The sequence below is a fragment of the Penicillium vulpinum genome (assembly GCF_028829585.1).
Source record: "Penicillium vulpinum strain IBT 29486 chromosome Unknown utg000004l_segment0_segment0, whole genome shotgun sequence".
Taxonomy (NCBI): domain Eukaryota; kingdom Fungi; phylum Ascomycota; class Eurotiomycetes; order Eurotiales; family Aspergillaceae; genus Penicillium; species Penicillium vulpinum.
The window spans coordinates 4,561,134-4,578,322 of NW_026643244.1; the positions used below are offsets into that span (position 1 = coordinate 4,561,134).

At 42.4% G+C, this 17,189-nt stretch overlaps 4 protein-coding genes across 4 annotated transcripts; 3 read left to right on the forward strand and 1 right to left on the reverse strand.

Annotated features, from left to right (window-relative positions):
- Nucleotides 1-6,479: 6,479 nt before the first annotated feature.
- Nucleotides 6,480-7,666, forward strand: N7479_010200 (RlmE family RNA methyltransferase; the record flags this gene model as incomplete). Its single annotated transcript, XM_057257891.1, has 6 exons — nucleotides 6,480-6,653; nucleotides 6,719-6,769; nucleotides 6,823-6,849; nucleotides 6,933-7,349; nucleotides 7,406-7,567; nucleotides 7,622-7,666. The coding sequence occupies 6 exons, from the start codon at nucleotides 6,480-6,482 to the stop codon at nucleotides 7,664-7,666; spliced, it is 876 nt and encodes a 291-aa protein (XP_057105349.1).
- A 71-nt stretch (nucleotides 7,667-7,737) lies between these two features.
- N7479_010201 (putative autophagy ubiquitin-activating enzyme ApgG) lies at nucleotides 7,738-10,211 on the reverse strand (the record flags this gene model as incomplete). The annotated part of the gene is made up of 7 exons (XM_057257892.1): nucleotides 7,738-7,818; nucleotides 7,869-8,231; nucleotides 8,285-8,752; nucleotides 8,811-8,955; nucleotides 9,024-9,793; nucleotides 9,863-9,971; nucleotides 10,021-10,211. The coding sequence occupies 7 exons, from the start codon at nucleotides 10,209-10,211 to the stop codon at nucleotides 7,738-7,740; spliced, it is 2,127 nt and encodes a 708-aa protein (XP_057105350.1).
- A 747-nt stretch (nucleotides 10,212-10,958) lies between these two features.
- Nucleotides 10,959-12,373, forward strand: N7479_010202 (deoxycytidine monophosphate deaminase; the record flags this gene model as incomplete). The annotated part of the gene is made up of 5 exons (XM_057257893.1): nucleotides 10,959-11,335; nucleotides 11,416-11,815; nucleotides 11,847-12,128; nucleotides 12,184-12,234; nucleotides 12,296-12,373. The coding sequence occupies 5 exons, from the start codon at nucleotides 10,959-10,961 to the stop codon at nucleotides 12,371-12,373; spliced, it is 1,188 nt and encodes a 395-aa protein (XP_057105351.1).
- Nucleotides 12,374-12,866: 493 nt separating this feature from the next.
- On the forward strand, nucleotides 12,867-14,654 carry N7479_010203 (imidazoleglycerol-phosphate synthase; the record flags this gene model as incomplete). The annotated part of the gene is made up of 3 exons (XM_057257894.1): nucleotides 12,867-12,989; nucleotides 13,064-14,506; nucleotides 14,565-14,654. 3 exons carry the CDS (start codon nucleotides 12,867-12,869, stop codon nucleotides 14,652-14,654), a joined length of 1,656 nt encoding a protein of 551 aa, XP_057105352.1.
- Nucleotides 14,655-17,189: the final 2,535 nt, after the last annotated feature.

Sequence of the window (17,189 nt, forward strand, 5' to 3'; positions counted from 1 at the left end):
CTAAATAGGCTTAGCCTAGTCCCATGTAGACTGCGACATCGCCCGTCCATGGGCACCTAGGAGGTGCCCAAGGCCCGTCCACGGTGGGCCTTGGGCTATTTGGATTTTCGAGTGCCCGTCCATAACGCCCAAGGCCCACGGGTATACCCACGGCGGGTATACCCACGATACCCACCATTGTATAAAGTCACCCAAAATAGACGTATAACTCGCTGACTTTGTATAATAAATAACTGTTATTTACACCTGTTTTGCTAACTCTATATAAAATAGCAGTTTTAATCTACAATATCTATAAATTTTACTGAAATATCTATATATATAAGAAACTAGTATATATATAATACGAATTGGAATAAAATTTTAATCGAAATATATTATATTGTGTGGTATTTTTATTAACTTATCAAATTATACTGTAACAGCTTGAAGATATATATTCAAGTCAGTGGTATATACCTAGTATTTTCTATAAGTAAAATACTACTTATAGATTCTACTTTATCTCTTACTCTGGTATATTTCTTATAGGTAGATCGAAAGATAATTAGTATAATTCTTATTTTATAAGCTTATATCACTAAATTCTGTCAATTATATCACTTAAAGACTTATATTATTATTCTGGGAGTTTTAAATCCTTCGATTGTAACTCAAGATAGGCGTTTAGGTATATTCCTATAGGTGTGCCCACGGGCGTACCTACGGGTATACCTATAGACAAAGACACTTATAGCTAATCAGCTTATAATATATAGTGGGTCTACACTCAATTTACGATCTATCAGATCTATATAAAGCACCCCTTTTACTAGTAATCCTCGTTTTACACGGTCGTAAGTTACCTATTGTAAGTTTAGATCACTTACTCTCCTATAGTCGTTATATTATCCCTTATATTATATTAACTATATCCCAACCTAGTGCCTATACCGCAGGGCCTTCTTTACTTCCTCCGAGCTCCTAACTAGACCTCTCCTACGTCGCCGATATATTTGATCCTAACCTTAATCTAAATATTGATCCTAGTCTCTTTAACAGCTAATAGACTTCTATCTCACTAATAGAGTCCGAGTTCACTTAACCGGCTATTCTTAATTGCTCTCTTAAACGCGTCGGCCCCGATCGGAGAAAGCAGTTTATCCTCTACAACGCGATAAACAACGCGTCTAAAGTAAAGTTTATCGAGTAGTGGTGTACTATAGTACGCGGTAGTAGTACTGAGATATAATAAAGGCTACGATAGGATACAAAATATATATTAGATATCTAGGAGAACTTCGACTAGGTAGTATATTATATTATAGGCGAACCTTTGGTTATATATCGGATATATAGGGTTATATTGCCTTATCTAAGTACAAAGCAAAGCGGTACCAATACACTTAAGCGGTATCTAGCCTTAGGTAAATACTAAAAGGGTGGTAAAAGTAAGGCTATATAACAGTCGATTGAGGAGACTATATAGTATATACCGGTAAGTCTTATATTATTATACCCTTTAAGATAGCTAATATATTATATATTAGGTACTAGAGTTATCTTATAACTTAAAATTCTCGAATAATAAATAGGAAAGAGAGTAGATTGAATATCTTACCAGTCTGAACCTCCCTTTCCGGATACTTAAGAGGAAGTAATTTACTTCCTTAATTCGAATAGTATAAAAGGCTCCAGCTGAACCTACTTTACTCTATCCTTATACTACTTAACACCGGCTTAAGAAATTGGTCGACGAGGAGTAATATTTAATTCTCGCTACCTTACTATAAGATACAAAGCTCTCAATTACCCTCGACTGCTGGATATCGCCTTTTCAGTAGGTATTTATAGCAATTATAGGGTACTTTATCGACCGAGACTAGAATTACCGTAAGCTCCTACTTAGTTTCGAACCACTTAATAGGGTATATTCTAGTGTGAATCTAAGTAAAGTACTTATAGAGATCTTTAAGAAGCTTAATATTACTGATCGTATATTAGCGATTATATTAGATAATACGTTAAATAACACAACTTTAGTATAGGTAGTTTAAGACTCTATTGACTCCCTTAAACTACCGAATAGCCCGGTGGTTATTCGAATCCCTTATCTTATATATATTATCCAGCTAAGCCTTCGCGAGCTACTTAGATCGGTAAAGGCCGATCCCTAGAACGATACCACAGATCGGAATATTTCTAATATCTAAGCCTAAGCCTAAGCTCGATCACTCTGTGCTTCACAGAGTAAATAAGTTATTATATAAACCCTTATTAAGGTAAGTGTATCACTTTATTTATCACTTAATATATCTAATAACTATCTAGATTCGAGGGCTTACTGTGTTTATTAATATAAGCCCCTAACGTCGCGATAATTTCTTCCGTCTCTAGACTAATAGAGCAAAACTTACGCCTATCTAAGATATCTATACCCGCTGGAATTCTACCTTCTTAATACTTCGTTGTACAAAACGCCTCAGTAAGCCCTACGATAAATACTGTGATAATATTGGGACTTAGAAATACAAACTCAGTAAGGTAGAATAGCGGTAGGTCGACTACCTTCTGTATATTACAGAGCCGTTCTATCGCTTTACTATAGTGCTTTCAAAGACTAAAGAGATAACGGTATATTATATTTTTGGTATTTATAACGCCCTCTTTAAGCACTTCGAGGAATCGATTACACAACTTACTCCGAAAACTATACCTTAGAAGAAGGCGATACTATAAGCCCTTAATACTGGGATAGTAAAGCTTACCTCTTACTATACAAAGACGAAAGAGATCTATAGTAGTCTCTACGTAATTAGAATAATTCTTACACCCCAGTATAAGCTTCACTTCTTCTTAAGTAAGGCGTAGGGTATATCGGAGAACAATATAAACTAGAGTGATCAGTATAAGGAAACGCTTCGCTAGTTTATAGCTCCTTACGCCTAAAGATACACTCAGATATAGTCCCTACGAGAAGAGTAACCCCCTAAGCGTCACTCAGCTAGTATAAGTGACCTAGACGCCCTCCTTAACCTTCTGCCTTATATCCACTCTGATCTATCAACGTCGGAGCACAAACTTACTAGATACCTTAAAAAGCGTACGTTATATTTACTGTTATTACGAGCAGGAATACTAATACCTATAATAGTAAGGAGAAAGGTCGATCCTTTATAATTCTAGAAGGAATATAAGAATAAATTCCTAATTCTTTTAAGTGTTACTCGCGATATTCTCTCTATTCCTATAATAGGCGCTGGAGTTAAACGTCTTTTCAATTCAGTATAGGATATCTACCACTACCGATATAGGCGGCTAAGTGCGAAGACAGTCTAGGATATTATAATATTCCGGTGTAAAACCCAGTTCGATATTGAAATAGAAGAACTACCCGATAAGGATACGTCCTTAGATTCAATATAAGAAGCAGACGAACAGAGAGAGGCTGAGCTTACCACTGATATACCTAAACCAATCAGCGATAGTGAGGATTCCGAGGATAATAATCCTATTAGACTGATCGAGTATAAGTTTATAATAGAGAGTCAGCTTCCTTGTCCTTCTATAGTGCTAAGTACGCGGAAGCGACAGAGAAGTGAGCTAGTCGACAGCGAAGATAAGAGCAGTCCTTATCTTCCTTATTATAGAGATAAGGGTAGCACTTAAAAGCGCCCTGGTTTAAGAGAAGTAAGGAAGCGTAGTAAACCCAATAATAATCAATTTATATCGTATTAGTGTGAATATATAAATATAATAAATACCTAAGTTATTATATAAAGGCTTCTAAGGCTTATTTCTAACCCCGGTCAAAAAAGTGACAATATATCAAGTTATTATATAAAGGCTTCTAAAGCTTATTTCTGACCTCGGTTAGAAAATTGACTGTGGTGTTAAGTTATTGTATAAAGGCTTCTATAGTTTATTTTTCTGACCGAGGTCAGAAAATTGACAGTAGTATCAAGTTATTGTATATATAATCGAATTACTCAAAAATACAGAGAAAAAATGCACAAATAATGTAGGTCACGAGGTCAAGAAATTCTGCTTACTAAAAAGGCCTATAGGCGCCCACGGTGTCTATAGACAATAGGCCCTAAGGGTAGGGCCCGTCTATAGGCGTATAGATAGTGCCCATCGCCCGCTTATATAAGGCCCGTGGGCACTGCCCACCCGCCCGTCCATGGGCGATGTCGCAGTCTAGTCCCATGGGAGTGATTTTACTCCCATGGGACCAGGATATGGGACCAAAATTTTCTTAGTCCCATGGGAGTTGGCAAGGTCTAGTGGAACCGAGTTATATATACTGTTACGTTTGAGGAAAAGGATTAACAATAGAGTAATTTTAGAGAGCGATATACGGATCCCCTCTTTGCGCTATTACTAGATTATATCCAGGATAACTGGATAAATAACTGCCTAGAGCGCTTCCTTTATTGCTACACCTCGCAATACCTTTACCTTAGTGAGATCGCTACTTCCCGTATAGAGGGTGCGTATTAGCTACTTAAGAGTGGCCTCTAGACTTTAAACAATGATTTACTAGTAGTACTTCGCAGTTTCGACCGGTCGGTTAAGTATTAATTCGCTAAGGTCCAGTATAGAATTGAGAATCAGAAGGTCCGGAGGCCAGCGTATATTCTACAGCTTTATAAGCTCCTTTATACCCGGATCTCTATATAGGTAATTTAACTTACAAAGGAGGTATACGCTAGGTATCTTCCTAAAGGGGAAGGTAAGCGAGAGATTCCTCCTGTATATACTTGTAACTCAAAGGAAACCGCCGGCTTCCCGTGTATCTATATACTCCAGCAATACAAGGGTGAAGGGAGATCTCTTAAACCAGAACTATACTACCAGCACTGGTATTTATACAGTGTTAACGCCCCCCTATCGATCTATTACTCCTAGTATAGGACCCCCTTCCTATACGATAACGAGGGCGCCCTCGAGGTGCTAGAAACCTCCTAAGTAGACTGCGACATCGCCCGTCCATGGGCACTAGAAAGTGTCCACGGCCCGTGGGCCTTTTGAAATTTGACGCCCATCGCCCACCGTTATGCAAAATTAATGCAAAAATTACCCTATTAGGCTATTTTATGTACATAACTAGTTCTTGGCAGTATCCACCTTGCCAAGAGTGCCCGCATATGTCTTGGCGACGCTAAAAGTGTCTCCACTTTGGTGGGCGTTGTCGCAGTCTAGAAAGAAGTAGTAGAGGGGAAGTATAGAAGATATATAAAGGAGAGGAAAATAAATAATATATAGAGAAGGCTATTTATTACGTGGCCTAACGTATTCCTCTCTCCCCCTATAAGAGCCTTCCCAGAGAGGATCGCTTACTATTACTTATTACTACGTGACCTTTGAAATTAGAACTAGTTGCTTCGCTCCGCGATGACTATCCGGAGGCCTAAGGCCACCGAGATCCCTTGTACCTTTTATACCCGACCGAGTGATCTTAAAGCTGAATATTTATCTTGGAATACCTACCCCCCCCTAAGCCGGGGGAGCGAATTAAGCCGGAATTTCACCCCAAAAACTCTATTTACAGAGAAAGAACTACGTCGATAAGCTTCGTCAATGTAAAGGATATGCCTGGGCGCACATCCTCCAACTCGGCCAAAAGACCATTATGTCAGAGCTCACGCTCTGATATGCCCAGGACCAATATATATAGTAGCGCACATAGTTTATCCGTGACAGTCAATCAAAGCTTCACTTCGTATAAGATCTCAAAATCCGCCTAGCCTATCGGATCGTGCATTAAACCAGCTTATAAAAGGCTTCCGTCTTACAATATAAGGCGCTATCTTACTAGCGAAAGAAAACAAGGAATTACGCGCGGAAAACGAGAAGAAGAAGAAGTAAAAACGAGCTAGATCCCGGAAGTAGATATAGGCAGAAGTAGGCCTATCAGTATAGGAAGCTTCTCAATTGCTTAACAGGCCGGTGGAAGCAGATAAAGCACCTCCACCCAGTACCGGTATGTATAAAGCACCGGCTTTGGAACCACGTACGCGGGCCACACCAAGTTGTAGTGGATGCAGAGAGACTGGGTATAGATTTAATAGATGTCCAGCTAGATAGATGATTTTAGCGGATTTAATTTAATGGCGTTTTGGTTGAGATATTTATATTTAAATTCAATAGGTTGGGTGGGGTGCGCAGCTCGCTTGTGTGCGCAGCTCGCTTGTGAAATACGTTAGGTAACTAGATTGTGAAAACCTCGGATTTTGTCACTTTTAGTTATGTACATAGTTAGAGTACAAAGTTACAAGTACATAGTATTTATTGATCTTACCATACCTTGCAATACATCTTAATTCTTGTCATATATGTATACATACTCCGTACATAGATATCCATTGGATGCCAAGGTTAGGCCAGTCAGAGCTGTCCGACGTGAGTCCTTTCTGTTTTGCCGGCAGAAAATAAAAAGCTTCCCATTGTTCTCAAGACCTTACTACTATTTCCCCTGACGTTATTCAATTTGCATTATGTTTGCTTTACATTCAACTCGATTTTGGCGGAATGCCTGTCATCAACAAGCAATTGGTCAAGCAAGACATGCATCATCCAAGCGCTGGCAAGCCCGGCAGCAAAAGGATCAATTCACCAGAGAGGCAGCTGTCCAAGGGCTGAAAAGCCGTGCTGCTTTCAAATTGCTCCAGGTAATCCAGCACCAACATTACCATGTTTCCCTAGATTTATCTAATACACTAGTACCTATGGTTAGATTGATGAGAAATATCGAATCTTCAAGGGTGGGCAGACAGTTGTTGACTTGGTATGCTAGTCGTTCAACATGAACTCGGATCATTGTCTAATTGTTGCATTTAGGGTTATGCTCCAGGATCGTGGTCGCAGGTGTGTTGGTCATTCTTCTCTTACCTTTGACTTATCTTCTCCCCTTTTGTTGTGAAATGGGCCGTAATTAACTGCCAGAGAAGGTTGCTGCAAGCCGTACCCAACCACATGGTCGAGTTCTCGGTGTCGATATCATCCCAGCCCAACCACCGAAAGGAGTGTCTACAATCCAAGGCAATTTTCTCGCACCCGAAATTCAAACATACATCCGAGACTTTCTCCGCAGTCCAGACAGAGGCAGGCCGCGTCAACCCGGCTTTCTAAACGATTCCAATGCCAGTATATTGGAGCCAATCTCGGATACTGGACACAATATTGAGGCCGAGAAAACGGATATGAGGGGTGATAAAATACTTGAAAGAACGGTAGATGTGGTTCTTAGCGATATGTCTGCTCCCTGGCACCAGACCTCAGGTTTCTGGAAACGAAGTCTAAGTGCTCCTTATAATAGGATGATGAACACCAGCGGTGTTAGTTTCAGAGATCATGCTGGAAGCATGGTATGAATTCTTCTTACTAAAACTGATAGGTGTGATACGCTTCTGACTTTACGCAGGATCTCTGTTATGCGGCTTTGCGCTTCAGTTCGGACGTTTTGAAGGCAGGTGGCCATTTTGTCTGCAAATTCTACCAAGGCGCCGAAGATAAAGAACTGGAGCAACAGCTGAAGGAATTGTTCAAAAAGGTTCATCGTTTGAAACCCGAATCGTCTCGCAGTGTATGGTCTGCCTTGCCCAGTTTATACACACCCATCAACTAAAACAATTGGCAGGAATCCAAGGAAGCCTTTTTCATTGGCCTGGAGCGAAAATCGTGAGAATAAAGCTATTTCGGACTTACATATCGGCAGATCACAGTGCAGTCGAACAGCCGAATCATGCTGTGTGTCTAAATGATCTCGATCTCCTCGTCGTCAGATGCCTCATCCCACTCAATATCAGCTAGTGCTGCTTCTGCCTTCTCATGAACCTTCCTATGTGTCAGTTTAGGATTGAGTAGTTTTATAGGTGCTGGCTGACCTCTTTCAGTCCACTCAATTCTTCGACATATCCATCTTCATTCAAGGCTCTTCGCACGAAGTCCCAACCCTGTTCGCGGTATGCACTGACGATTTTAGTCGAGCATGCACTGCAACTCGAATAACTTTTGCCGGTGACAGACAAGTTCTCGAATTTAGAGAGAAATCCTCGTATTTGATGGGGCACAATGCCTAAAGGATGATCATCACGCTCGGTATTGCGGGAAATGGGGGCCGGTGCAGCAGCGCCTTGGGGGTGCTGAAGGAGTGACACAAAAAGCTCCACCAAAAGTGCAGAGGCTATAGGAGCCACTCCAGGACGTGTTACTGTGCATTGCTGGTCGAGAGTTTGATCTTTGATGGACTATCCCGCAGTCAGTTCTGTATAAAGCACGTCCCTCCTTTGGATAATCTTACATTAGCTGGTGCTACTACATCGTTGCAGAAATAGCACCCAAGCTCAGCTGGCATATTTCCATTCTCCATAATGCCATGGCGCATCACCACAAAGGAATCAAACCCTAGGGCTGCATTCATCACGATTTTCCCTGCCGCCTTCCCCATCACTGTAGGCAGCCATCGTGATTCTCTGGTATCCATAAGGAGGAAGATGGCATCATGTTCATCAATCAATATTTTGAGATGATCAAAATCGGCCCTTATCGCCTTTTCGTCCATAATAGGGTGTCCTGCCATGGGCACAGAGAGCACATGACCTGTAGTCTCTACTCCTGGGTAAATTTGGGTTAGGGCTTCGGATGCCCGATGTGCTTTTCGAACGCCACCATTCAAGCAGTCTTCAAAATTGAATAGTGGTTGCCGAACAGGGTTGGAAAATGAAACGGTTCCGTTGTCAACGAAAGTGATATTCTTCACGCCCCAGCCCTATACAGTCGATGATCAGAACAATCTTTTCCGAGTGCAGAGGTTGACGTCCACATACGAGCAGATTTCGGGAAACATAGCTACCTAATGTACCAGCTCCTAGCAAGAGACATTTGGTGTGCTTGATTTTCTCAAGATCGAGCGTTGGGCTGATCCGCCATTTGATGAGTTTGAGGTTGAGATCAACCGACTGATCTGCTAATCTTTAGGGGAAAAAATAAGCTTCCTTGATCAAGTCTTTGGGACGGATATCTCCAAATTAACGTCATACCTCTTGGGATCCATGTACTCTGTAAGATTGACAATCCTCCCTGCCAATTTCCCAGTCGAGTTACGTTCCCAGCCGGTCACCTTTGGCAACGGCGACGGCCCTTGGTTCTGCCGTGATTCCGGGGTCTTGGGCTCTTGTTTTGAGCTTGACTCTAGCTGAATCACTGTACTGCGCCCTTGATCACGCTTCGCGTGCACGTCGCGATAGCGTATCAACTGTACCCGTTTGAGGCCCCATCGCTGCTTTATCAGGACGAGTAGGTTCCTCAACATCCACCCTGGGGCCTGTTCATAATTTGATGGGTCTGAGAAACAGAAATAGCGGTCTTTAGCAGCGGCATCCTTGAAAAACCCATTTTCGTATTCGGAAAGTGACGCTATCTGCCAGTTGCTATTTGATGTATCATCTTCTTGGCTGCTCTTTGTCTCGGGGTCGTTATCGGGGCGCTGTCTGGTTTTTCGAGCCAAAAAGAAGCCTCGTTGCCGATGGTCCACAATATATGACCATGTTTGCACTGCTTCCACTAAGGCAGTGCTCTCATGCGGATGTAAGTGTGTTCCCTTCAGACTGTTAATATCAAGATCCTGGTTTGGGTGGGATACTTGATTTATTGGTTGCATGGGGATCCATTGAGTATCCGAATGGATTGCCGGAAAAGCAAACCAGTAGTAGAAGTTGTATTTTTTGAGGTCGGCAAAAGATACAATAAAGAAACTGCAGAGTAAGGAAGGGCATGAAAGTATTGTTCCATCGTTGATGGCATCCCATATCTTGGAGTTTTCATTAGTACACCTCTTTCTCTTCAGGCAGTGAGTTGGTTATGGGTTGGTTATTCCTACCATTTGTCCGGCTTGATGGAGCAGTTTGGATCTGTCCATGTTTCGATATTCTTCAACGGTATTGACGTTTTTGATCATGCCTTCTGCTCTGTAATAACCAGCTGGTGCCCTAATTTGCTGTTAGAACGGCTTTTAGAACCATTTCATTTTTATCTTACTCGTTGCCGGCGAGGGCGTTCCCATGAATTTGGATTCGACATGACGCAGCCTCGGGATCAGAGGGACGGATCTCGTATAATCCCAGAACGGGCCGGGTGGAGTCATCTAGTTTGTCATGGTTGATCTTATGGGACGCCAGTGAAGTATAGAAAGGTAATTCGATGTCGGAAGCAAAAGGGGTGTACTGCATCTTGGAGGAATAGGGGGAGAAAGAGAAGAAGAAATTATCAAGACTCCGATAGTGATACAGACTTGGAACTTTGTAGCCGTTAAGAGGGGTAGAAGAGGATGTAAATGTGTAAAGGTGTAAAGGAAGGTGAGAGGAGGTGAAAGGTCCTCTGACTGAGATGTCACGAGAGAAGAGGGGTGAAGGCTTATCTATCATTTACCTCTTGTGTCTTCTTTGCTTTCTTCCAAGGTTATTTCTTGACTTCAAAACATTTATACAAGACTTTTACCACTATATGTAATATATATATTATATCTAGTACTACCTACTACTTTGTAACCATGTGGGTATATTCTTGGATCATCAAGGTATAATCGCTAGTTATCTTGTGAGATTAACAGCCGACTCGCGCTGACCATGCGACATCTTTAAATATGTAGCCTTCTAGGGCTATATTATACATACTAGGAAAATTGTAATTGTTTTACAATTATGTTTGTAGTTAGTTACCTACCCGTAGGGCTACCAGGGCTGCCCAACATTCCACATATGTGTACATACCCAGCCAGGTGGATTTGGAAGCTTGGACATCCTATCAGGCCGATAAGATCAGGCCGATAAGATCGCGTCGCGACTTTCCCGTTTACTCTGCCCCGCTGCTTCTTTCTTCTCTTCTTTTCCACTCTACAATCATTAAACACCTGAAAATGCTTATCGGCTTATGTGGAGGTCAGCAGATATTGTCGCAAACCAAACCCTGGCCCCTTAATGCATAAACTAACGAGGATATACGTCAAAAAAGGCATTTGCGCTGGCAAACATGCAATTGCCGAGTACCTGATTCAGCAAGGATTTCAGCTTCTTGAACTCGCTGGAAAATCCCAATCCAACATCACCGAGCTGGGGGATGAACTGCGACTACAAGCATCAGAGATCAGAAAGAAAGAGGACCCCAAGTCGTCAGAGCTTGCATTTCAAGATGCCGACTCTCTACTTGACTTTGCAACCAAAAGATGGCAGGAACGCTGGGTTACCACAGACATCGCAGATGCCACTACTTTAGATCGATTCCTCTTGCGCCCTTTTTTCCTCCTTGTGAGTGTCGATGCACCAGTTAGCCTCCGATGGAAGCGATTTGCCGACAGGTTCGTGATCATACTTGTGACCATACTTGTGACTGAAGCCCGAGAGCTGACAATTTTTTTGCTTCTTTCATTTATAAAAGATGTTGGAGAAGACAGCTGGATCCTCCCGAGCTTGAAAAGTTCGTAATGTGGAACGACCATAATCTCTATGATAAAGAGATTGGACGCGTATACTTGACCGATAAAGCCCAAGTGCGCCTATTCAACTCTTCATCGTCCCTCAAGGAGCTACACTCAGCTTTGCAAACACTTGACCTGGCCGACGAACAACGGTTGAGGCCAAATTGGGACCAGTATTTCATGCAGCTGGCTTCTCTTGCCGCCCAAAGAAGTAACTGCATGAAAAGGAGAGTGGGATGTGTGCTCGTTCAAGATAGTCGTGTCATCAGCACAGGGTATAATGGGACACCACGGCATCTCCAGAACTGCAACCAAGGTGGATGTACGATGCAGACCAGAACCCACCCCAATGCTTCTATTGTTCATTTTGCTCACCAGAAATCATTTATAGGCCCACGGTGTAATCGTGGGGATGGAGGGGGAGTCGGTCTCTCAACCTGTCTTTGCCTTCATGCTGAAGAAAACGCATTATTGGAAGCAGGGAGAGAGCGGATTCGAGAGGGGGCGATTCTATATTGTGATACGCAAGTCCACTCGATCCTTCAATGAACTGTGCCAAAGACAAAATCTTACTGTGGATCCCAGATGCCCTTGTTTGACTTGCACTGTCAAGATAGCCCAAGTTGGAATTTCGGAGGTTGTGTACTCTCAAGGATACAATATGGATAGTGACGTAAGCCAATGCTTGTCAGATCCAGAGGTTCTAATAATCTAATTTGAATATACAGAGTGCAGCTATCTTACAAGCAGCAGGCGTGCGGCTACGGCAATTCCATCCGGTACCTAATCTTCCTTTGAAATCCTTACCTATTTTATACATAACTGACTGCAAGCTTACAGCCTTCGAATGGACTCATCTATCTCCAGGAGTCCGAGAGAGCGGTCACAACTGAAAATCAAGAGCCTACAATACGATAGTGAAGGCGTGGGGTAACCTAAGCTTGTGAAGAGAAATATGCATCTGCATTAGTACACATTTGCATCACCCCGGAGCTATATCAGTTATTGTACAAAGTAACACGTCCAGATAACATTGCAATTCAAGAGGGGATCCATGATGGAAACTAAATGCTCTCAGGGCTATGTGGTATGCCACAGGGGTACTACAAAATACATATGATATAACTCAAAATGTATTTATAAAGTACAAAAAAACTCGTAAATCGCATAGTAATCACTCCGTATACGTTATAAAGAAGTAGGGTAATGTGCCTTCTTTCTCCGCATTTTATCTGGCAGAAAAAAAAGGTATGACTCAGCGCGCGAATTTTGGCGGGGTCCTCAAGGAACCCCTCGACGGTCTTTATAGCTGGATCCAATACCGTTTTGGTAGCTCAACGTCGATAATCCACTACATTGCCCGCTGCCAGCTGCAATTTGTATTGTGTCTCTGGCCTAAGTCCCTACAGCCATGCCTACTGTCCATTTGCTAGACTACGTTGCGGGGAACATCCGTTCCTTAGTCAATGCGATCAACCAAGTCGGATATGATGTCGAATGGGTTAAATGTCCCGAGGATGTGAAAAATGCTGACGTTAGTCAAATACCCAGGACCAATTCTACTATGGCTGGCTCACAATGATGCCATTGCTAACAATAAATCCCCAGAAACTGATACTCCCTGGCGTTGGCCATTTTGGCCATTGTCTATCCCAACTGGACAAAGGAGGATTCTTGGAGCCTATCCGGCAGCATATCGAAGCAGGGAAGCCTTTTATGGGGATCTGTGTTGGTCTCCAAGCCCTTTTTCAGGGCTCGGAGGAGGATAGCGATGTTCCAGGGCTTGGAGTGATTCCTATGCGCATTCAAAAATTCAACGACACCTCGAAGAGTGTACCGCACATTGGATGGAATTCGGCAATCGACACTAGATCTGATGGCACAAAGAATCAAAGCTTTTATGGCCTGAGGCCGACCAGCAAGTATTATTACGTCCACTCCTATGCGGCCCCCTACAACCCAGGTGTATTGGAAAGTGACGGCTGGTCTGTGGCTACAGCTACGTATGGCGAGGAAGAGTTTATTGGTGCTATCAGTCGAGGTAACATCTTTGGCGCCCAATTTCACCCAGAGAAGAGTGGCGTGGCTGGGCTGCGAGCCATACGCGCATTCCTGAATGGCGATCAATTCCAGTCACTCTCACAGGACCTGGTCACTGGCAAAGAAAATGGGCTCACTCGTCGCATTATTGCTTGCCTTGATGTTCGGACAAACGACTCCGGTGACTTGGTTGTCACCAAGGGTGATCAATATGACGTCCGAGAGAAGAGTGGAGCAGACGCCGGCGGCAGCGTTCGAAATCTCGGTAAACCTGTTGACATGGCTAAGAAGTATTACGAGCAAGGAGCAGATGAAGTGACCTTTTTGAACATCACCTCTTTCCGAAATTGCCCCATTGCTGATACGCCCATGCTTGAAATTCTGCGACGCACATCAGAGACGGTCTTTGTGCCTTTGACCATTGGCGGAGGAATCAAAGACACTGTCGACACTGATGGCACCAAGGTCCCTGCTCTGGACGTGGCAACGATGTATTTCAAGTCTGGGGCCGATAAAGTCAGCATTGGCTCTGATTCTGTCTTTGCCGCTGAGGACTATTACCATGCCGGCGAGAAGTTGAGTGGCCAAACCGCAATCGAGACGATATCAAAAGCCTATGGAAAGCAGGCTGTTGTGGTGAGCGTCGATCCCAAGCGGGTATATGTGGATAAGCCAGAAGACACCCACCACCATACAATTAAGACCCAGTTCCCCAACACAGATGGGCAAAACTTTTGCTGGTACCAGTGCACTGTCAAAGGTGGCAGGGAAACTCGCGACATCGATGTGCGGCAACTTGTGCGGGCTGTTGAGGCCATGGGAGCTGGTGAAATTCTTCTGAATTGCATTGATAAAGATGGAAGCAACAGTGGATTTGATCTGGAATTGATCAAAGATGTCAAAGCTGCGATCAAGATTCCGGTCATCGCTTCAAGTGGGGCTGGCGTACCTGCCCACTTTGCAGAGGTCTTCAACAAGACCACCACTGATGCAGCATTGGGAGCAGGAATGGTAAGCTTGCATTCTTCCAAATAGTTTTCTCACAACAGAGTCTCTGACAATGTCCCAGTTCCACCGCAGTGAATATACCGTAACGGAAGTGAAAGACTACCTTCAAACCAAGGGATTCCTGGTCCGCCAATTTGAAGCTGAAATCTGAAGGGCTGTGTCAAAGGTGTGATATTTTATCATGGGCATCTTTTGCAATTTTTATGTTTTTATACGAGAATAGAGAATAGAGATCATGAGGGCCAACCCCATTAACTAAGATACATATACAGTTAAAATGAAGCAACCTTGGAAGTGAAAAAAGGGGATAAAAAACAGTTTAATATACACAAGGTAGACAGTCTCTGTCCTTAATGACGTAGAACTTTGATGTTTTAGATTTATCTGGCTCAAGATGGTGCCAGGGTCGTTATATTAAAATACCACTCAAATGTCATTTTTCGGATATTTTTTTTCCTTCACGGTGGTCCAGCTGGAAGGATAATCATTAGCTATAGAAGACATATCGGGCTTGAGATGGTAGAATTCTATACCCTGAATAGTCGAAGGGCCCTAGTGCCTCACAGAGTACGGAGTAGTATGCAGCGAACACAGCCATGGATATAATGATGATTAAATAATCAATATACCTGTGAACAATTTTATTTCAATTGTATATTCAATAATAATACATATATCGAGTATGTAATACGGTAGATGCGGATTCCTGGTGTGGTCCCTAATGAATATTAGGGCCTGGTATAACGTATTTCATATGCGAGCGGCGCACCCCACCCAACCCATTGAATTTAAATGTAAATATCTCAACCAAAACGTCATTAAATTAAATCCACTAAAATCATCTATCTAGCTGGACACCTATTAAGTCTATGTCCAGTCTCTCTGCATCCACTACACCTTGGTGTAGCCCGCGTACGTGGTTCCAAAGCCGGTTCTTTATATATACCGGTACTAGGTAGAGGTACTTTATCTGCTTCTACCGGTGTAGTAAGCAATTAAGAAGCTTCCTGTACTGACAGGCCTACTTCCGCCTATATCTACCTCTGGGACCTAGTTCGCTTTTGCTTCTTCTTCTCGTTTTCCGCGCGTAATTCCTTGTTTTCTTTCGCTAGTAAGATAGCGCCTTGTATTGTAAGACAGAAGCCTTTTATAAGCTGGTTTAATATACAATCCGATAGGCTAGGCGGACTTCGAGATCTTATACAAAGTAAAGCTTTAATTGACGAAGCTTATCGGTGTAGTTCTTTCTCTGTAAATAGAGTTTTTAGGGTAAAATTTCGGCTTAATTCGCTCCCCCGGCTTAGGGGGGGGGGGTAGGTATTCGAAGACGAATATTCAGCTTTAAGATCACTCGGTCGGGTACAAAGGGTATTAAACCAGCTGCTCCGAAGCTATTTTTAATAGTCTCCGATTTAAAAGCTTCAATTTATAAAAGGGGGTATACTTCTAGGAAGTTAAGTTTATTAATATAGTTAATCCCACTCTGTATTTTTATCTTAACTCTCCGGCTGTAAGAGCGTTTTAACACCGTAAAATAACTAATATTAAGAGGTTATAAAAGATAAGATAAATACGCTGGTATATAAATTGGTATTATATTATTTTACTCGCAAACTTCGTTAAATTTCGGTGTTAAATAACTTCTGTAGCTATTAAGAATTAAAAGCCGGTATACTCCTTTTATACGCGAAGAAGTTAAAGGAATAAAGAGCTTTTAAAGCTAGCGAAGTCCAATTTTATTAGAAGTCTAGCCGTTAGGACTAACTTTAAAGCGCTAATCCTCCGGGAGGTTATCGAACTAAGATTCAATAAAGACTTTGCCTTTAAAAATTATATACGGAGGAAGAACCTAACCAGAAGTATTTATACTGTAAAGGTATACTGGTCTCAGGTGTAAGGCCTGTCAACCGGGTAAGATACAAGGACTCTGTGAGAGCAGACGAATACAATGTATTGTGTGGAACTGTCTCAAGACTAATTTTTACAGGAGTAAGTGGGATCCAGGGGGATCCCAGACTATAGGGTAAACCATCTGATCGACTGACGTGACCGTCATGTGACGAACCCCTCACGATCAGGTCACGATACTTGGCTGATTATATATTGGTCCTATATCAGCTGACTCCCGTATTGTCAGTCTCCAGGTTGTAAGGATCTTTATCCGTTACAAGAGGCTAGATATTATCTAGAAAGGATTAAGCTATAAGGAACACCCCTTACAACCAACCGTTGTTGAGAAGTGAAGTTGTAATCTATTATATTTACTATATGTTTTTGGGATGGCCACTCGGTTGTGGTGGCCGCTCGCTTGTGAAATACGTTAACGTATTTCACATGCGAGCTGCGCACACAAGCGAGCTGCGCAGTCCGATACCCATAGTAAATGCGATAAATTACAACTAGATATCTCAACGATGCTTGTCTTTGCGAACTTTTCCTTATAGCCTAATGCTTTTCATGTAATATCTTGCTCCTTTTAGGAGTTTGGCGGAATTTAAGCAAGGTTAAGAAATTCATGACTGAGATATATAAATTCACAGGATTTAGAGACGTAATTTTCGATACCATAATAATGTAGGTTTTTAATCCACTCGAAATTGATGTATACTACTAAAAATTCTTATCAATCTCTATCGGCAAACTACTGTTAATAAAAAACGTTTGGTTGTGGAGATATAAGTGTAGC